This window comes from Oryx dammah, unplaced genomic scaffold (assembly GCF_014754425.2).
Source record: "Oryx dammah isolate SB20612 unplaced genomic scaffold, SCBI_Odam_1.1 HiC_scaffold_11, whole genome shotgun sequence".
In the NCBI taxonomy this organism is placed as follows: Eukaryota; Metazoa; Chordata; class Mammalia; order Artiodactyla; family Bovidae; genus Oryx; species Oryx dammah.
In genome coordinates this window covers 20664353-20686689 of record NW_024070195.1, presented here as the reverse complement: position 1 = coordinate 20686689, position 22337 = coordinate 20664353, and the positions used below count along the sequence as shown (strand labels likewise).

At 40.7% G+C, this 22337-nt stretch overlaps 1 protein-coding gene across 3 annotated transcripts; it reads left to right on the top strand.

Annotated features, from left to right (window-relative positions):
• The first annotated feature begins 5993 nt into the window (after positions 1 to 5993).
• ZNF322 (zinc finger protein 322) lies at positions 5994 to 22337 on the top strand. Of its 3 annotated transcripts, XM_040249998.1 has the most exons (4): positions 6002 to 6306; positions 7087 to 7175; positions 7406 to 7485; positions 18014 to 22337. In XM_040249998.1, exon 4 carries the CDS (start codon positions 18196 to 18198, stop codon positions 19402 to 19404), a length of 1209 nt encoding a protein of 402 aa, XP_040105932.1. In that variant the 5' UTR covers positions 6002 to 6306; positions 7087 to 7175; positions 7406 to 7485; positions 18014 to 18195; the 3' UTR covers positions 19405 to 22337. The 3 variants fall into 3 exon arrangements, with proteins under 3 accessions (XP_040105930.1, XP_040105932.1, XP_040105931.1); XM_040249996.1 differs by lacking the exon at positions 7406 to 7485 and having other exon boundaries at positions 5994 to 6306; XM_040249997.1 differs by lacking the exon at positions 7406 to 7485 and having other exon boundaries at positions 6002 to 6162.

Sequence of the window (22337 nt, the reverse complement as noted above, 5' to 3'; positions counted from 1 at the left end):
TACCATCCCCACTTTATTTACTCTTCTGAGCAGCCTGAACTTCAGAAAATTTCAAGGTCCTTAAGGAGATCAAACCAGTCATTCCTAAAGGAAATCGGTCCTGAATATTCACTGGAAGGACTGATGCTGAAGCTGAAACTCCAATACTTTGGCCACCTAATGTGAGAAACTGACTCGTTGGAAAAGACCCTGATTCTGGGAAAGATTGAAGGTGGGAGGAGAAGGGGATGACAGAGGCTGAGATGGTTGGATGGCATCACTGACTCAATGGACATGAGTTTGAGCAAGCTCCGGGAATTGGTGATGGACAGGGAGGCCTGGTGTGCTGCAGTCCATTAGATTGCAGAGTCAGACATGACTGAGTGACTGAACTGACTGCCTTATGCACAGGGACAGCAAAGCAAAATCCATCTTGATTGACTGACAGACAGTGGGTATTATAAGATACCTGAGCTTAAGTTTCGTAAAGTTGAAAAATCACCACTGACTGGTGTTAGTACCATGAATGTGGGGGAGGAAATTAATAATTTGTCTCACAGATTTTTCATGAACTAAGCAAATATCTATTTCATTTTCAACTATGATTTATTAATGATAGGAACCCATTTTTTTTTAATTTCCTATTTCCAGTGCCCAAATAGATCGTAGGGTAGATTGCAAACTACATAAATTTTAATGATAAATGAGACACCCAAATGAATTTTACCACTGTGAGAAGCCATTTTGAGGCATTTGTTCATTCCCCTCTTGTCTTGTTATACTTCAGTGGAAAAATCTGAGATACCCTAGGAAATCAGGAGGTGAAAAACAGCAATGCTATCCTATTGACATTGTTGAAGCATAAACATGGTGATTTATTTTCTAAAAATACATTAGTTCAGTCAGTCAGTCAGTTCAGTTGCTCAGTCATGTCCAGCTCTTTGTTATCCCATGGACTGCAGCACACCAGGCTTCCTTGTCCATCATCAGCTCCTGGAGCTTGCTCAAACTCATGTGCATCACAGTGATGCCATCCAACCATCTCATCCTTTGTTGTCCCCTTCTCCTCCCATCTTCAGTCTTTCCCAGAATCAGGGTCTTTCCCAATGAATCAGTTCTTCACATCAGGTAGTCAAAGTATGGAGCTTCAGCTTCAGCATCAGTCCTTCCAAGGAATATTCAGGACTGATTTCCTTTAGGATGGACTGGACCTCCTTGCTGTCCAAGGGACTCTCAAGAGTCTTCTCCAACACCACAGTTCAAAAGCATCAATTCTTCAGCACTCAGCTTTCTTTATAGTCCAACTCTCACATCTATACATGACTACTGGAAAAACCATATTTTTCACTAGACAGACCTTTGTTGGCAAAGTAATGTCTCTGCTTTTTAATAAGCTGTCTAGGTTGGTCATAACTTTTCTTCCAAGGAGCAAGCATCTTTTAATTTCATGGCTGCAGTCACCATCTGCAGTGATTTTTGGAGCCCAAAAAATAAAGTCTGTCACTATTTCCACTGTTTCCCCATCTATTTGCCATGAAGTGATGGGACCAGATGCTGTGATCTTAGTTTTCTGAATGTTGACTTTTAAGCCAACTTTTTCACTCTCATCTTTCACTTTCATCAAGAGGCTTTTTAGCTCCTCTTCATTTTCTGCCATAAGGGTGGTGTCATCTGCATATCTGAGGTTATTGATATTTCTCCTGGCAATCTTGATTCCAGCTTGTGCTTCATTCAGTCCAGCATTTCTCATGATGTACTCTGCATATAAGTTAAATAAGCAGGGTGACAATATACAGCCTTGAGGTATTCCTTTTCTTATTTGGAACCAGTCTGTTGTTCCACGTCCAGTTCTCACTGTTGCTTCTTGACCTGCATACAGATTTCTTAGGAGGCAGGTCAGGTTACTGGTTTTTAATGTGGATTTAATCATTTCTGAACAAGACCAAAGCAATACAGATACATTTCTCTGCTTTGATCTCTGATACCTTCTGTTCAAGGCTAATTCCTCTTTGTACTGCAGTCGCCAGCCTTTCCTGTCTTGTAAGTGGCCTCTCTACATCAAATACCATTTTCCTGAATCCTCAACCTCTCTACTGACTTTTTTCCTTTAACAACATATTAAAATCTCCTGCACCCAGAAGCCTCAGGCCCTGACCAATATTTAAGTCCTGTATTCTATGCTAGAGATGGTCTTTGTTCATCTTCATAGCGAAGCTTCTGAAAGATGTTTCAGAATATGATGATACTGCCTGTATTCTCTATTTCCCTTTCCACCACATTCCACAGAAGCTGCCCTTACTAAAGACAAAAACCTTTTTTCCTAAACTCCACAGAGCCGCTTTAGAGAGATAGAATAGAGTAGTGGTAACAAGCACAGACTTAGAAGCCAGATCCCTCAGAATTTAAATCCCCATTCTGCTTATCAACTGCATGATTTTGCCCAAGTTTTGTACCTCATCTCCCTCGTTTATAACAGGGGCTTATTGTAAGGACTAAAACACATAGGGTTGTTGGATGATTAAGTGAGCTAATACTATAAAAGTGCTTAAAACAGCACCTAGAAGATAATAATTATCATGTAAACCTTATTCAATAATCTTTGGTGTTATCCAGGATCTTTCAGAATATTTGACATTGTTCTCAACAAACATTTAATTGAAATTCTCCCTTGATTGTCATGACCTATTTTTGTTCAATTTGCTGCCCGCTCTTTCTTATTCTTTATCTTGGTTTCCAGGCTTCCTGTTTTGCCACCTTCTGTATTTAAAACTAAAACAAAATCATACTTTAAAAAATTTTAAGTTTGGGGGTAACTGAACTATTCTATGAATGGGTTCCCATTCCCCACAAGATAAACTTCATGAATTGAAATCACATTAGAAAATCTCTGACCTATTTCCCATCCTCCATTCCAGCGCCATCTTCAACTCCTTCCTTCTAATCTTCAAGCTTCACCTCAAGTCCCACGTTGTACAGTCATTCCTGGCCCTTTCTCAGATAAGCATACCTTCTCCCTGTCCCCAGACTACTTTATGTAACTTCTACTTTGTCACACCATGTGGCACCTGGTGCTGTGAAACCTCAGAGAAATGGAACTGAGTCTTTCCTACCTTTAAATTCCTAACCTTCAGCCTGCTGTCTGGTGAATTGGAAGTGTTCAATCAACATCCGTTGAGTAAATGAAACAATGAACAAAATGAGCACTTTGCTTGGGTCAATGTATCTTTAAAGAAAAAGCTACAGGGTTCAATTAAACACTTACTGAGACCTTCCTATACACAATGCAGAGATCAGAATTCAATATTTTACTACAACACAATCACTACTACTGATGTAGCCATATAATACAATCCTGGCAAGCACAGGCTCTGGCATGACTGTTCATATTTCAGCTTCACTACTTACTAAGTGTGTGATCCTGGACAAGTTACTCAATCTCTTCCTGCACCAGTTTCCTCCTAAGATAAAAATAATAACAAACATCTTATTGAATTTGTGTTACAAGTTAAAGAGATAATAGGAGGTAGTGGTGTCTCAGTGGTAAAGAATCTGCCTACAATGCAAGAAACATGGGTTCCATCCCTGGGTGCAGCAAGATCCCCTGGAGAAGTAAATGGCAATCCACTCCACTATTCTTGCCTGGGAAATTCCATGGACAGAGGAGCCTGGCAGGCTAAAGTCCATGGGGATAGCAAAAGAGTTGGATGTGATTTAGTGACTCAACACAATAATGAGATAATACATGTAAAATGAGAACAACGTCTGGAATATATCACATACTCTGAAGTTATTAAAAATGATTTCAACTATTGAAAAGGCTCTATATAGAATATTGGGGCCTTACTTAGAAATTTTCATTAAAAACAAACATAAAACGAAGCTGCAGCTCCTCTGGGGAGGAATTCCAGAATTAGGAACATGATTAGTTTATCTTAAATGTAAGAGTGTTAAGGTATATTTGAGCCCTTTCAGTGTCTCTGGAGGGTATGGGGTTTGATTCTAAACACGATTTCGCCCTTCCTAATGTCTTGCTGTGGCTTCTCATTTGCCCTTGGCCTCCTCAAAGTCGCTCTAGCAACAAATGGTCAACATCCATTGGATCTTCAAAAAAGCGAGAGTCCCAGAAAAACATCTATTTCTGCTTTAATGACTATGCCAAAGCCTTTGACTGTGTGGATCACAACAAACTGTTGAAAATTCTTAAAGAGATGGAAATGCCAGACCACCTGACCCGCCTCCGGAGAAATCTGTATGCAGGTCAAGAAGCAACAGTGAGAACTGGACATGGAACAACAGACTGGTTCCAAATAAGAAAAGGAATACCTCAAGGCTGTATATTGTCACTCTGCTTATTTAACTTATATGCAGAGTACATCATGAGAAATGCTGGGCTGGATGAAGCACAAGCTGGAATCAAGATTGCCAGGAGAAATATCAATAACCTCAGATATGCAGATGACACCACCCTTATGGCAGAAAGTGACGACGAACTAAAAAGCCTCTTGATGAAAGTGAGAGAGGAGAGTGAAAAAGTTGGCTTAAAAGTCAACATTCAGAAAACTAAGATCATGCCATCTGGTCCCATCATTTCATGGTAAATAGATGGGAAATCAGTGAAAACAGTGTTCATTTGGGGGGAGCTCTTTATTTTGGGGGGCTCCAAAATCACTGCAGATGGTGACTGCAGCCATGAAATTAAAAGATGCTTGCTCCTTAGACCGAGACAGCTTATTAAAAAGCAGAGACATTACTTTGCTGACAAAGGTTCGTCTAGTCAAAACTATGGTTTTCCCAGTAGTCATATATGGACGTGAAAGCTGAGCACCAAAGAATTGATGCTTTTGAACTGTGGTGTTGGGTAAGACTCTTGAGCGTCCCGTGGACTGCAAGGAGGTCCAACCAGTCCATCCTAAAGGAAATCAGTCCTGAATATTCCTTGGAAGGACTGATGGTGAAGCTGAAGCTCCATACTTTGGCCACTTGATGTGAAGAATTGACTCACTGGAAAAGACCCTGATGCTGGGAAAGATTGAAGATGGGAGAAGAAGGGGACGACAGAGGATGAGATGGTTGGATGGCATCACCGACTCAGTGGATATGACTTTGAGTAAACTCTGGGAGTAGGGGATGGACAGAGAAGCCTGGCGTGCTGCAGTCCGTGGGGTTGCAAAGAGTGGGACACAACTGAGCGACTGAACTGAACTGAAGAGTGTTAAGACCCTGATGATGCTCTCACCACTCCCTAATCTCAGTGTTGTGCTCCCAATTCAAGTCTTTGGTCACATTACCCAGGCTTTTGTTCTCTATATTCCCAGTACTCATCCTTCCCCTTTGATGTCTGAGGGCTTTCAGGAAACTTTTTTTCATTGAACAACTGAGCAGGGGGAGATGCAGATATAGATACATTTACTTCAATCTGAAAGAAAACTCATTTCTGCTCCCACCCAAACGTGATTACTGAAGTTGATTCCAGTCCTGGAGCACAATCATAAAGGACTAGGAAACCTCCTACAATCACAGCAGTTCTATCGTCCTCTGCAGTTTCCTGTACCCACACAAAGCCAACACTACCCCCTCTTTAAAGCATCTCATCCATCTCTCTGGCCACATCTTAGATGACGGAACGCTTCCACTGTGCTTTGGGAGCCTCAATTTCTTTCAGATCCTTCCCGGGTGTTTTCCCCAGGGTCGCAGGCATCCATCTCTTGTAACGCTACTCTGGCCTACAGTTCTCTTTCAACAGCCTTGAAGAAAGAGAACAGAAGTCGGAAACTGTAATATAAACAGGGTTGCTTCTTCTTAGACAAGCTGGCAGTGGGCTCCTCTAGCCACCCCCATACCTCCGCAGAGTCAGAAAGTACCCTTAAGCAGAGTCCTCTTCAGCTCCGCCCCGAAACACCACAGTCCCTGGAGCGCAGGCGCCCCACGGCCCCGCCCCCCATTTCAAAGGCTCGGTCCCTATTGGCCCAAAGGCCGGGGATGGAGCGCCCTGGTCTCGGAACCGGGGAGATCATGTGATTCTCGGGGGCGGGGCTGCGCCGACCGCTTCCCAGCCGGGCTGAAAGGGCTCGGGAAGCTAGCTGGCCTTTTTGGCCCTTAAATCGCACACTGGATGCTCTGGCCCCAGCTACCCTCGCCCAGCCGCGCAAAGAAGGATGCTCCTGGCTCTCGTCGGCCTCCCAGGTTTGCTTTCCTTCTTTTCCCGAAGGTGGGCCCTTAGGTTCACCGTCCGAAGCCTGCGGCCGCAGGGAAAGCCAAACCCCGAATGTCCGGAGAGTAACCGGAAGTGCCCTCCCAGGCAGAGGGGCGGTGCCGGCTGCAGCCGGGGTAAGCGCGGCCCGCGGGGCTTGGGAGGGGCATGGCCTGCGAGGCCCAGGGATGTGTGGAGGGGTTCGGCGGGACTGGAGACCACTCGGCCTCTGCCTGATAGGAGCGGCCTCTGTTCCTCGTGACGGTGCAGGGTCTGGAAACACCCCTGAGGGCGGACTGAAAGGCAGTCAATGAAAAGTTGAAAGACGATAAGCATAGTACTGTGGTTCCTGGAGATAATAATAGTAAACACTGCCGGGCACTTTTCTAAGCGATCTGTATCTTTCACTCTGGGGAAAAAAAAACAAGGACGTTGAATGGAGTTCTCCACCCACCGCCCATCCCCGTCTTTAAGGCAGAGATCGGTCATGTTTCATCCAGTCTGTATGCAAAGGAATCTGGTTTAATCATCCCATAATTATTATTGGAAACCGGCATTATATACAAGTTTGTCATTTGCACTTATCAACTGTATCTGGAGGTTTATAGTGGTAGAAGAATGGGTCATTGACCTCAGAAGTTGAGATAATACACTTAGCAGAGGCGAAAAATTGAAACAAGTAGAACAGGATTCAGGGCTTTATTATGAAGTTAGTCATTACCCAGAAGGACTCTCAATATTTTGTCTAGAGCTCTCGGAGAAAACAATGTGAGGAGAGGTGGGAAGAGGTAAGTTATGATTGAAAGATATTGACCAGACTGGGAAGTAAAGGGAACCAATTTTTAGATGTCCAGCGCCAGAAAAATTTTAAATTTCATAAAAATTTTAAATTTCTAAATTTTTGACTTTTCCTCCAGGAGGGGGAAGAATTGAGTATTGTTAATAACTATGGACTGGAGACCTTTTGGAGCCAAAAGGAAGACAGTCTTGAGTCTTTCTTGTTACGGTAAGTAGCGTAGCAAACTGTGTTTCTGTATACATGGTGGAGTTTTAGGGGACATGTGAAGGAAACTGGAGAACAAGAAGGAATGGGAGAAGACACTTGGAAAGAAGATACATGACCCTTTCTTAACTCCTGAGGTAACCCTGCCTACCAATGTTAGTGTATTTTCTACTCTTTTCCAAGATGCTTATTCACCATAGGCTTTTAATTATTCCTTCATGATTGATTTGCAGCCCCAAAAGACAGTATACTCAGTGGAGGCCCTGGAGTCAGAAGATAGATATTTACATCCTGGCTCTGCTATTTACTAGCTGTGAGTTTTCAGTTATTTAACTGCCCTGAGCATCATTTTTCTCTCTGTAAGGTACAAACATTGCTCATAATACCTACTTTACAATCTTGGAAAGATGAAATGAGATAATCCATGTGATCATTGAAAAATAAATGAGATAATCCCTAGCCTGGGACCTGATAGAGTAAGCATTAGTAGATAGTGCTTTAATTCAGTCGCTCAGTCGTGTCCAACTCTTTGGGGACCCCATGAATCGCAGCATGCCAGGCCTCCCTGTCCATTACCAACTCCTGGAGTTCACTCAGACTCACGTCCATCCAGTCAGTGATGCCATCCAGCCATCTCATCCTCTGTCATCCCCTTCTCCTCCTGCCCCCAATCCCTCCCAACATCAGAGTCTTTTTCCAATGAGTCAACTCTTCGCATGAGGTGGCCAAAGTACTGGAGTTTCAGCTTTAGCATCATTCCTTCCAAAGAAATCCCATGGCTGATCTCCTTGGATCTCTGCAGTCGAAGGGACTCTCAAGAGTCTTCTCCAACACCACAGTTCAAAAGCATCAATTCTTCGGCGCTCAACCTTCTTCATAGTCCAACTCTCACATCCATACATGACCACAGGAAGAACCATAGCTTTGACTAGACGGACCTTAATCAGCAAAGTACTGTCTCTGCTTTTGAATATGCTATCTAGGTTGGTCATAACTTTTCTTCCAAGGAGTAAGCGTCTTATAATTTCATGGCTGCAATCACCATCTGCAGTGATTCTGGAGCCCCCCCAAAATAAAATCTGACACTGTTTCCACTGTTTCCCCACCTATTTCCCATGAAGTGATGGGACCAGATGCCATGATCTTCGTTTTCTGAATTTTGAGCTTTAGGTCAACATTTTCACTCTCTACTTTCACTTTCATCAAGAGGCTTTTTAGTTCCTCTTCACTTTCTGCCATAAGGGTGGTGTCATCTGCATATCTGAGGTTATTGATATTTCTCCCAGCAATCTTGATTCCAGCTTGAGTTTCTTCCAGTCCAGCATTTCTCATGATGTACTCTGCGTATAAGTTAAATAAGCAGGGTGACAGTATACAGCCTTGACGTACTCCTTTTCCTATTTGGAACCAGTCTGTTGTTCCATGTCCAGTTTTAACTGTTGCTTCCTGACCTGCATACAGATTTCTCAAGAGGCAGGTCAGGTGGTCTGGTATTCCCATCTCTCTCAGAATTTTCCACAGTTTATTGTGATCCACACAGTCAAAGGCTTTGGCATAGTCATTAAAGCAGAAATAGATGTTTTTCTGGAACTCTCTTGCTTTTGCCATGATGCAGTGGATGTTTGCAATTTGATCTCTGGTTCCTCTACCTTTTCTAAAACCAGCTAGAACATCAGGAAGTGCACAGTTCATGTATTGCTGAAGCCTGGCTTGGACAATTTTGAGCATTACTTTACTAGCATGTGAGATGAGTGCAATTGTGTGGTAGTTTGAGCATTCTTTGGCATTGCCTTTTTTTGGGATTGGAATGAAAAGAAAACTGACCTTTTCCAGTCCTGTGGCCACTGCTGAGTTTTCCAAATTTGCTGGCATACTGAGTGCAGCATTTTCACATCATCTTTCAGGATTTGAAATAGCTCAACTGGAATTCCATCACCTCTACTAGCTTTGTTCGTAGTGATGCTTTCTAAGGCCCACTTGACTTCACATTCCAGGATGTCTGGCTCTAGATGAGTGATCACACCATCATGATTATCACGGTTGTGAAGATCTTTTTTGTACAGTTCTTCTGTGTATTCTTGCCACCTCTTCTTAATATCTTCTGCTTCTGTTAGGTCCATACCATTTCTGTCCTTTATTGAGCCCATCTTTGCATGAAATGTTCCCTTGGTATCTCTAATTTTCTTGAAGAGATCTCTAGTCTTTCCCATTCTGTTGTTTTCTTCTATTTCTTTGCATTGATCGCTGAAGAAGCCTTTCTTATCTCTTCTTGCTGTTCTTTGGAACTCTGCATTCAGATGCTTATATCTTTCCTTTTCTCCTTTGCTTTTCGCTTCTCTTCTTTTCACAGCTATTTGTAAGGCCTCCCCAGATAGCCATTTTGCTTTTTTGCATTTCTTTTCCCTGAGGATGGTCTTGATCCCTGTCTCCTGTACAATGTCACAAACCTCATTCCATAGTTCATCAGGCACTCTATCTATCAGATCTAGGCCCTTAAATCTATTTCTCACTTCCACTGTATAATCATAAGGGATTTGATTTAGGTCATACCTGAATGGTCTAGCGGTTTTCCCTACTTTCTACAATTTCAGTCTGAATTTGGTAATAGGCAGTTCATGATCTGAGCCACAGTCAGCTCCTGGTCTTACTTTTGTTGACTGTATAGACCTCTCCATCTTTGGCTGCAAAGACTATAATCAATCTGATTTCGGTGTTGACCATCTGGTGATGTCCATGTGTCGAGTCTTCTCTTGTGTTGGAAGAGGGTGTTTGCTATGACCAGTGCATTTTCCTGGCAAAACTCTTAGTCTTTGCCCTGCTTCATTCCTCATTCCAAGGCCAAATTTGCCTGTTACTCCAGGTGTTTCCTGACTTCCTACTTTTGTATTCCAGTCCCCTCTAATGAAAAGGATATCTTTTTTGGGTGTTAGTTGTAAAAGGTCTTGTAGGTCTCCATAGAACTGTTCAACTTCAGCTTCTTCAGTATTATACTAGTTGGGGCATAGACTTGGATTACTGTGATATTGAATGGTTTGCCTTGGAAACGAACAGAGATCATTCTGTCGTTTTTGAGATTGCATCCAAGTACTGCAATTCAGACTTTTTTGTTGACCATGATGGCTACTCCATTTCTTCTGAGGGATTCCTGCCCGCGGTAGTAGATATAATGGTCATCTGAGTTAAATTCACCCATTCCAGTCCATTTTAGTTCGCTGATTCCTAGAATGTCGATGTTCACTCTTGCCATCTCTTGTTTGACCACTTCCAGTTTGCCTTGATTCATGGACCTGACATTCCAGGTTCCTATACAATATTGCTCTTTACAGCATCAGACCTTGTTTCTATCACCAGTCACATCCACAGCTGGGTATTGTTTTTGCTTTGGCTCCATCCTTCATTCTTTCTGGAGTTATTTCTCCACTGATCTCCAGTAGCATATTGGGCACCTACTGACCTGGGGAGTTCCTCTTATCATTTTGCCTTTTCATACTGTTCATGGGGTTCTCAAGGCAAGAATACTGAAGTGGTTTGCCATTTCGTTCTCCAGTGGACCACATTCTGTCAGACCTCTCCACCATGACCCGCCCGTCTTGGGTTGCTCCACAGGCATGGCTTAGTTTCATTGAGTTAGACAACGCTGTGGTCCTAGTGTGATTAGATTGACTAGTTTTCTGTGAGTATGGTTTCAGTGTGTCTGCCCTCTGATGCCCTCTTGCAACACCTACCATCTTACTTGGGTTTCTCTTACCTTGCGTGGGGTATCTCTTTACGGCTGCTCCAGCAAAGCGCAGCCACTGCTCCTTACCTTGGATGAGGGGTATCTCCTCACCACCACCCTTCCTGACCTTCAACGTGGGATAGCTCCTCGAGGCCCTCCTGTGCCCGCGCAGCCACCACTCCTTGGACGTGGGGTTACTCCTCCCGGCCACCACCCCTGGCCTTGGGCATAGGGTGGCTCCTCCTGGCCGCCTCTAACCTGAGACGCAGGGTAGCTCCTCTCGGCCGCCACCCCTAGCCTCGGACAGTAGTGCTTTATTGACTTTAATCTGCTTGTCGCATACATCCTTTAACTGTAAGGATGATGGCCTTGGTCTTTGAAGTTCTACACTCAGCCTTTCTGCTTGGACTTTTATTGCCAGCCTGGCTGTTCTGTGTACTCCAATCCTAGCCATAGCCATGAAGTGAGAACCAGTCTTTTCCTAGGATGAGATAAGAGAAACTTCTTAGCATAGGGTACTCTGAAGCTGAGACTTGAAGGATATATTTTGGTTTGCCATTTGAAACGGGTAGGGCTGTTAGCCTAGCCTAGATTGCTACTGAGGCTTAGAGGAGGATGATGACTCTTGTTTGGTTCTGATATTCATTCATATTTTTCATTCATTCAACAGACATATTCTAGACACTAGGAATATTGCAGTAAACAAAAGACTTAAGTCCTAACCATAATGAAAGTTATATTCTAATAGGAGAGAGAAATAAATGAACAGATATAAAATACCACAAAGTTGGATGATAAGTGCTATGAAGAGAAATAATACTGCTAAGGGGACATAGCTGTTTTAGTTAAAGTTGCCAAGATGTGCCTCTTTTTGAGGAAATAATTTTCAGTCAGAGACTTGAGTCAAATAAAGGAGCAAACTCCTTGGGTGAAAAGCATTCTAGGTAGATGGAGCAAGTGTAAAGATTCTAAGGTGTTATGGGAGGCAGAAAAACTACATTAGATGGTGCGGTGAGAACCTTAGGTTTTATTGTTAGTGTGGTAGAAACAGTTACAGTATTTTTCACTAGGGAAGTATCATGATTTACTTTAAATTTTGACAGCCAGACTGTATGTTATTTTCTAGGTGCTGACATCCATCTAAAAGACTCAAATATGAATAAGAAAATGGTTTCCTTATTTTTAATTTTTTTCCTTAGTGCCCTACAAATTATTGGCCGTTTAGGGCAAATATGACACCCTGAACTAATAAAATTAGGGAATATTATAATTCATTTACCAGGCTATGACCATGCTCAGAATTGTATGTTTATACTTTTTAACTCTCCTATTGACCTTAACAGTAGTACACATTTTGGAAAACTCCTGGAAAACCACTGTCTTATAGTAGCTGTTTCTATGACTCCAGAGTTTTACTTAGCTGTGATTCTGAAGTCTTCCTTTTCCTTCTAACATTTCTCCGTAATGTTTTTTTTTCCTAGCTTTTGCATAATCCTCATTAATCATTAACTGATTGAGTTATAGGAGAAGGCAATGGCACCCCACTCCAGTACTCTTGCCTGGAAAATCCCATGGACGGAGGAGCCTGGTGTGCTGTAGTCCATGGGGTTGCTGACAGTTGGACATGACTCAGAGACTTCACTTTCACTTTTCAGTTTCATGCATGGAGAAGGAAATGGCAACCCACTCCAGTATTCTTGCCTGGAGAATCCCAGGGATGGCGGAGCCTGGTGGGCTGCCGTCTATTGGGTCACACACAGTAGGACACGACTGAAGCGACTTAGCAGCAGCAGCAGCAGCAGATTGAGTTATTTTATTTTTTATTATTTAGTTAATTATCTTAATGCGTTTTGAACAAGGCTGTGCATAAGAGACAGGCACAGGGGATGACCTCAAGAAATGTTAGGGTTTTTGTGACCCTGAAGATGGAATTAAGAAAATAATAGAACCTGCCATTTACTGAGCATCTGTTAATTGAGCACCCAGATCCTGAGCCAGGTCCTTTATTGACAGTATCCTAGTTCTCCTGGCAGCTCCTTAAGACATGTAATAGTATCCTCCTCATTTTATCAAAAGGGAAATAAAAGGTAAAGGAAGTAACTTACCCAAGTTCTCATAGCTACAAAAGAACATAGTGGGAATTCGAACCAAAATCTGATTCCAGGGTTTGAACATTCAAATTTAGCTGGCATAGTATACCAACTCTCAGCACCCATGTTTTTAAAACACAAGATAAGATACATTTAAATTTTGAAATAATTTAATATTTACAAAAAGTTGTAAAATAATATAAGAATGCTCATACACCCTTCACCCACAGTCCCTAAATGTTAACATTTACTGTATTTGTTTTATGAGTCTGTCTACTTACTTCTTTGTACATACATGTACCTTTGTGTACCTTTTTTTTCCTGAACATTTTGAGAGTAAGTTACAGACATAATGCCTCATCTTAAATGATGAGAGAATTAAGTCCTAAAGTCATAGGTATTTAATGAATTAACTTCTCTCCCATGTAGTGCTACTAGCTATATGCATCTTTGGGAGAATTAAAAAAATAGTTACTCAAATCATTTTCCATAGGTCTTCATTCTTTCCCAGAATGCTAGTTGAAAAAGCCTGTCCTAAATACTTAATTTTTTATTCCCTAAAAACAAGTCTATTCTCTTTTATTATCATTACAGTTATCAAAGTAAGGAAATTAACTTTCATATAATACTATTATCTGATCTCGAGACCTTATTAGAGTTTAGCCAGTTGTTCCACTAATGTCATTTTAGAAAAAGAAAAACAAGTTATTTTTGTTGTCCAAGATCCAATCCACCATCACCCATTTCATTTGTTATGTCTTTATTGTGGAACATATCCTCAGATTTTGTCTTCCATAACTTTGACTTTTTTTTTTTAAGTTTAAGCCATTTCTTTGGCAGAATTTCCTTCAATTTGGCTTTGTCTAGAGTTTCCTCCTGATGAGATTCAGATTACAATGTTTAATGTTCTGTTCCTCTCTTTGTGTCATATTAGGAGACAATTTTATATCTTGTTATTGATGACGTTAACTGATCATTAGTTAAGATAGCATCTTCCAGGTTTCTGTGAAATTACTTTTTTTTGTCTTTGTAATTATTAAATGTCTAGTCAGACACGACTGAGCAACCTCTCTTCACTTTTCACTTTCATGCATTGGAGAAGGAAATGGCAACCCACTCCAGTATTCTTGCCTGGAGAATCCCAGGGACGGCAAAGCCTGGTGGTCTGCTGTCTATGGGGTTGCACAGAGTCGGACATGACTAAAGCAACTTCACAGCAGCAGCAGCAGTGGGGAGATATATTGTGATTGTGTAAATATCCTGATTCTCATAAAACTTTTCATCCACTGTATTTTTGCCTGAAACAATTATTGCTCTTCTTTTGATGAGACATGATGTTTTTAATTCCATCATTTCATCTACATTTAATTGTTGGCTTCTTTTTTAATAAAGGAGAAAACTTTCCTTTCTCCCTTACTATTTATTCACTTTTTAAATGAGTATGGATTCATCGATTCTTACTGTATTATTAATTTATTATTGTCTGTATTTATTTTGATGTTTATTCCAGATTTGTGTAGTGGCAGCCCCTTCAGTGAGGCTTCTGGTCCTCTTAGCATATTATCACCACTTTCTGAGCACTTCCTTGTTTTCTGGAACAACAAGATGTTCCAGGTTGATTGTGTACTTTCTAAACCCTGAAATTAGCCATTTCTCCAATGAGCCCTGGTTCCTTTCTGTGGGAAATGGTGTTTAGAAACCAAAATCTGAGTGCTTGGTATGCTTGTTGCTACTGGGATTCTGTTGTTTCTGTGATCTCTCAGCAGACATTAGGAGTCTTAAAAAAAAAAAAAAAAGTTAACATTTCTATTTTTTCTGTCTATACTTCAAAACCTTGACTTCCTACTGATACTTCTAATTCCAGTTAAACACTGTAGATACAGAGTTCATTCTAGCCTTTCTCTTTTCTCTGTTTCTGACTCTCTTATCTGACAGTGAGACATCTGGTTGCCTTTATATTTACTTATTTTGTCATTCCTAGTCTGTGCATTAAGTAGTGAACCTTTACCAACATGGGGGAAAACTCCTGCTAATTACAGTTCAGTAATTGTTTATAGTTCTTTTTATCTTTAGTTTGAGTTTATAAAATTCTAATACTGTATTACAGAATTTTTTGAGTTATTTTCCTCCTGGGTAGTTTTATTATTAATTTGAAATACAGACTTCTTTGTTTTTATTTGAATTCTATTTTAACTATTTTCTCCCCTAGCTTTTCTGTTTATTTATTTATTGAATATGTGAAATATAACAGTTTAAAAAGTTAAAATGTGTGTTTTTACAAAAATATATACTAAAGAAGAGTATGACTCTCTTTCCTTCACCGTTTGGTACCAGTTTCACTTTCCTGTCCTTTTGATCCCATTTCCATCTCCCTTGTAATAACCAAACTCATTAGTTCTATCTTTTCTGAAATTCTTTTTAAGTTCTACTTCATTCTTACAGAAAATATGGCATACTTTTTTACACCAGGGCTTTCTAAAATTTACAATTTATCCTGAAAACTGCTCCACATCAGTTCAGAAAAGTTACCTTCATCCTGTTTCACAGCTACAGAGTACATCATTATATGTGAACATACTTGCTCTGTGCCAGACAGTGTCACAGGTGCTAGAGAAACAGCAACAAATGAAATGAACTAAAATCCTTGTCTTTTAAGGGGCTTATGTTCTATGAAGAAAAATAAGACATGAAACGAGAGGAGGGGTGTTGCATGTGTGGGTCATCTGGGATGTGTGATAATTTAAAATAGGATGGTCAGTTATGGCCTTATTGAGAATATGACAGTTTATCAAAGATGAGAGTGAGATGAGAAAGGAAGCCTTGAAGATCTTGAGGATGAGCACTTTAGCAGGGAGAGACTTACAAGCATAAAGACCTTGAAATGGAAGTGAACCTGGATTGTTTGAACAAAAGCAAGGAGAGCAGGATGACTGGCATGCAGTACAAATGAGAAGTGCAGGGAAGTGTGTCAGAGGGGTAGCTGGGAGTCAGATTTCCTAGGAGCTTGAAGGTTCTAATAGGAGCAGTTTTGTTGGAGCAGTGAAAGCGAGTATTTGCAGTATGTTCCAGAAACCTTGATAAGATTTAAGATAAGAATTAAAGACAATGAACAGATTGATTTCTTTTGAGTTTTACTGTAAAGAGAAACAAAGAAGTGAAAGTAGCTCGAGGATGAAGTGGTTGAGAGAAGTTTCCTGTTGGTGCTTTTGTTTTAGGAGAGGTAACAGCTAGTTTGCTGATTAGTATGATTTAGTAGAAAAGAACAAATTGGTATTACAGAAGAAAGAGGATAGAATTGCAGGAGTGATGTCCTTGTGGTGAAAAGGGGGTGGAATCCAGTACCCCGACCGACAGATTGTCCTTAGGTTGAGCAGGGGCAGTTTGTCATCCATGGTAGCAGAAGGAAAGATGGAGTGCATGACCACACTTGCAAGAGGTTGGTTGTTGTGGTGGGAGCATGTGCAAGTGTTTTTTATGTTTTTGTTTTTTTCCATCCTTAGATATTCTCAGTAAAATAGAAAGCACAGTCATCAGTTTTTATTCTTTAGGTGACAGAGGAGGGGGTTTGAATATATGAGGTCAAACATGAAATGACCATTTGAAAAGAGTAAGTGTGAAGGATATGGAAAATGGTGTTTCTTCCCCCTCTCTTTCTCTTGTTTCTTCTTTAGTATATCATTGGTAGTTGATAAATACAATAGCTTATTACATTTATCTTTTTCTCCCTTGAATCAGCCTGTTGTTTTCCTTAGTGTTAGTCTATATTCCTGTATTTCCTATTGGGCTTTAATCTTTAACTTATCTAATGGTGTAGCGCTACAGAAGATAGGGCCTGAGTAGAAAGACCTCAGGCAGCTCAGTGATAAAGAATCCGACTGCCAATGCAGGAAAAAAGGGTTCAATCCCTGGGTCAGGAAGATCCCCTGGAGAAACAAGTAGCAACCCACTCCAGTATTCTTGCCTGAGCAATTGCATGGACAGAGGAGCCTGTGGGCTCCAGTCCATGGGGTTGCAAAAGAGTTGGACACGACTTGGTGACTAAATGACAACGACAGAAAGACCTCAGTGTCTCTCTTGTGTCTGTCTCTCCTTTTTAATCTCCCAGTCATTTGAAGATGTGATTGTCTGTCTTACTGGGGAGGAAGAGCAGAGTGGTTAGACTCTGAGCACAGGGCCCTTTTCAATAATGTTATAAAGGAGAATTATATAATTGTGATCTTTCTGTGTATAAGGACTTCTTTAAGACGCTCAATCTTTGGGTATTTCAATACATGTGCATCCCTCTAAAAACAAGAAAACCCGTTCCATATCCCTTTACTGTACAAAGAAAAGCCTGGCATTAAAGACAGGTTTGAAGCCCAGGCTTTTAGCTACAGTCATTTTTCTTTTTGAGCAAGGTTTGTGCTCTTATGATCATATCAAAGCAGAATCTTAGATCCCTTTATCATAATAGTTATTGTAAGAGCTAACACAGAATGCTTACCATGAAATATTGATTAACTTATTATTCAACTCAATGATGTGAGGTAACTTCCATCATTCATCCATTTTATAAATGAAAAAACTAGCTACAGAGTGATTAAGAAACTTGCCAGACATCACACAGCTAGGATGATAGTAAGAAAAACTTTTCTCTCTCTTTACACTGAGAATTCTAATAATCATTAACCATTTTCTTCCAAACGTTCTACAGAAAGGACTGCACAGGTAGTCATAGTCACTTTGGGGTTGTTTTCCTCAAGAGCAGGCATATTAATTATTAGATGTCTTGATTACTCAGATGAACCAAGGGAAGAGGAGGAATCCTGGTTTGGAGATCACTTGAGTTGATTAAAGAAACAGTTCTTCCTGGTACTTTCCATGTATGTGTTGCTGATTTGTTTTAGTTAGAGAAAACCTTACTGCTGTCAACCCCTGTAAAACGTAGAGCACTTGTGGAATTTGATGCAGAAATTCTGTCTTTGCTACACCAATTTTAATTTTGAGCATTTTAGTTATGGAAATATAAATAATATTTCTTCTTTGTCTCACAGGGTTGTAAATACCACATAAAGAACGAGTGCATGTGATGCTGGAAACTTGTAAAGAGAAACTGCTCATGACTGAAAGGCCTAAGACAGATGTATCTTTCAAGTTCTTATCGAGAAAATGACTATGAAGAAAATGATGGGTCAGGAAGACCAGTGGAAAACTCCCTAGGAGAGAGCCATAGAAAATGTACACTTCAGAAGAGAGATATAATCAGAGAACTCAAAAAAGGAAAATATATCATGTATGCCCTCAGAAGGGTAAAAAGATTTTTATTCATGTGCATGAGATTACTCAAATAGATGATCAGATATACCAGTGCCTTGAATGTGAACAAAACTTTTGTGAAAACTTAGCTCTTATTATGTGTGAGAGAACCCACACTGGGGAGAAACCTTATAGATGTGATATGTGTGAGAAAACTTTCATCCAAAGCTCAGATCTTATTTCTCATCAGAGGATCCACAGTTATGAGAAACCTTATAAATGTAGCAAATGTGAGAAGAGCTTTTGGCACCACTTAGCCCTTTCAGGACACCAGAGAACGCATGCAGGTAAAAAATTCTATACATGTGATATCTGTGGCAAGAATTTTGGTCAGAGCTCTGATCTGCTTGTCCACCAGCGAAGCCATACAGGCGAGAAACCGTACCTGTGTAGTGAGTGTGATAAATGCTTCAGCCGAAGTACAAACCTCATAAGGCACCGAAGAACTCACACGGGTGAGAAACCGTTTAAGTGTCTGGAGTGTGAAAAAGCTTTTAGTGGGAAATCCGATCTTATTAGCCACCAGAGAACTCATACTGGTGAAAGACCCTACAAATGTAATAAGTGTGAGAAAAGTTACCGACACCGGTCAGCCTTCATTGTTCATAAAAGAGTACATACTGGGGAGAAGCCCTATAAGTGTGGTGCCTGTGAGAAATGCTTTGGCCAGAAATCAGACCTTATTGTACACCAGAGAGTCCACACAGGTGAGAAGCCGTATAAATGCTTGGAATGTATGAGAAGTTTTACCCGGAGTGCCAACCTCATCAGGCACCAGGCAACTCACACTCACACTTTTAAATGCCTTGAATATGAGAAGAGCTTCAGCTGTAGTTCAGACCTTATTGTGCATCAAAGAATTCACATGGAAGAGAAACCACATCAGTGGTCTGCATGTGAGAGTGGCTTCCTCTTAGGCATGGACTTCGTTGCCCAACAGAAAATGAGAACACAGACAGAGGAGCTGCATTATAAATACAGTGTCTGTGATAAAAGCTTTCATCAGAGCTCAGCCCTTCTTCAACATCAGACAATCCACATCGGTGAAAAACCATATATCTGTAATGTGGCTGAGAAAGGTCTTGAGCTCAGCCCTCCCCATGTATCAGAAGCCTCACAGATGTCTTGACCAGACAAGAAGTTATTGTACCATTTAAAAAAAAGGATGTATTTACAATGTAAGAGAACTCACTTAAGATGGAGAACTCAAAGCAAATCTTAGACTTTCCTCAGAGCTCAGACTTTATTGGGGACCAGAAAATCTGTAGTTGTAGGAACTTGAGAAATAGTTTGACCAGAGAGCTGTCTTTACAGAACCATATCAATCACTCCAGTGAGAAACCTTACAAATGCCCTGAGTTTTCGGAAAACCTCAGTCCAAGCTCATGTCTGATCACCCACTAGAGGATTTATATAGGTGGGAAACTTACAAGTTCGGTGAATGTGAGAAAGCTCTCTAGCAATGCTCACCTCTCCTCATTCCAAGAGAATTCAGATCAGAGGATGATATTTTTTTAATGCCCTGTGAAACAGTGCTTCAGACAGTGTGCACGCCTCATTGGACGTCAGAAAGCCCCACTGGAAAGAAGCCCCAACAGTTGTGAAAAAAGCCTCTTAACATAACTGTGACTTTATTACCTATCAGAGAAGCCATACAGGTGAAAATTTGTGTATTTGCCTTGAATATGGCAAAAGCATTAAGTGGAGAGCCTTCTTGGGTTTGCAAACCCCTCCCCCCCAAAAGGACCTTATGAATTCTCTGAATGAGAAAAACTTCTGTCAATGATCAGTTCTTGTACACCAGGGAACTTATATAAGTGAAAGACCCTATAAATAACCCTAAGTCTCGGGGGGGAAAATCCTTGCAGGAAATCTCTACCTTATTGGGCCCCAAAGAACCTACCTGGAGAGCATTTTGTAGACCTCTGTAGAGGTCTCACTGTGGACTGTGTACATTTAATAGGTATGAGAACTGTTCTCATGGTTAGTTGACCCCTGTAGTAGAGATGAATTTTAATGGAGTCGACATGCAAACTATTATGTTTAGATACCCAGAAACTTGTTCTGGGAAGAGCTAGGGCAGGTCAGAGGAGGCCTGATGGGTAACTCAGGTAAAGATGCTTTTCTTTTATCTGAACCACTGAATGCTTGCTTTACTTTCAGTTTTTAAAATTTGGAACTCCAATAAAAGAAAGGACTAATTGAGATAGAAAGTGTGGCTGGCATGTGTTACTGTTGGGGAAACAAGTACATTGACTTTGCCTCTGTTGATTTTCTAATTCTCGGGTAGAATGGGGACTAGTGTGTTGATACCAGCATGGGAACCTTCTGCTGGTTGTGAAAAGAACTAAACAACTAGGGAGTAGTGACCTAGATCAAAACACTCCCCAGAATTTCCCCTTTGGAGGACCAACCTCATAAGAAGGCAGAATGCTCAGCATTTTACTTGATGTGAATTGCGGCATACCTTCAGTCCTCACCCTAAAGTATCTTTTGGATTATTACTGGTATTCCCAGTTTCAGCTTTAAGAGATTTGTTTGTTATCAACACAGAAGTGCAAATTCCAGGATGATCATTATGATTTTGCTAGTTGCCATATTTTTGTGACTTCATCTATCATGTTTCTTTCAATGGTAAGATATACTCAGTCAACTCCCTGCAAAGTGTTTAAGGGAAGGCTGACATAAAGACTCAAGTCGGAGTCAGCACAGAATAAAACGCATACTGATACGTTATTAATGAAGAAACGACTGATTTTAAGAATCCTGACTGAAAAGCTGGTAGTGTTTTTTTTCCCCCCACTCCATCTTCCTGTTTATAGCAAATCCAAGCCTCATGATATACCTTTGATTTATTTTAGTTCTGCCAAGGAAAGAGAATAGTTTTTTATTTCTGGGGAAAAGACAAGTCACCACAATATAAGGTGTACATTTGGCTTGTAAAGTAGGATTCTAAATGCCAGAAGGGAAAAGGAGTTGGCATTCATCAGAGGTTTCAAGATAAGCACTTATCTCCAATTTTAGTATAATTATGATTACCTTTAACATTCTCCGGAAACACTCTTAATTAATCCAGGGATCTATAAATGCATGCTTGTGAGGTTTTTTTCCCCCTTCCCTCAGATTAAAAGACCTTTAATATAAATACTTAAGAGTCCTACAGTATTTGGGACTGTAGACTGGTGAATAAATATTTGCGGTCCTCTGATTTATCTTAGCAGATCCTGAACTCTAGACAGCATTGGTGTTTGGACTCATGGGGGTGGCCAGCTGCTACACTGCCACCTTGTGTATGGCTCCAAGCTTTGATCCTAATAACAGGTTGGTGACCTTGATAATCTTAGGGTCAGAGGATATAACTCAGTGATACGGAATTTGATTCTAGGCTGTTTTTTCTTTTAAAAAACAGATCTATTTGATCTGATGTGTTTTAGTAATTTTCATTAGCTCTTACACCATAAAGACTTGCTCAGTGTGATAAAACACACAAGATTTATTTGTTTCTTTTTGATGAAAATAATACCTGTCACTAGTACATGTTTGACAGTTGTAATTCTTAAAATAGTATTGGATGTATGGCTTGGTGGTGATGAAAATTAGTCCTTATGGCTACTTGTTGGTCATTAGAACTTGGAGGACACAGTTGTAACTTTGGTGGGGCAATGACCTGCTCCTTTCAACTAATCTTACTGGTAATTGTCTCTAGTCTTTAAGTAAATTAAGGATGGACCATCCCTCAACCAAAACTTTGAGGGTATGAAATAAGTCTGAGGGCTTTTAACCATGGGGGGGAAAGGGTGTTGGTATTACTCATATAGAATAACCTGAGGTTGGAGAGGACCACTTGGGAGCCTGTAACCAAAACTAGAAGGTAACTTCTGGAATGGAGGGAGGTTCTCTTGAGAGAGTGCCAACCTAAATCTACCTCAGGTAAGTAGTTAGAGGAACTTTATCAAGATTTCAGACCAAACAAGACACTTGTATTCAGTCAGTGTATTCCTATGCTTTAATGTTTTTGTTTTCCGTTAATTCTTAAATAAAAACATTGTTCTGAAAACTCCA

What these genes read in the sequence shown, in the direction of transcription:
- ZNF322 (XM_040249996.1), top strand. Translation starts at nt 18,196, where the DNA reads ATGTACACTTCAGAAGAGAGATATAATCAGAGAACTCAAAAAAGGAAA.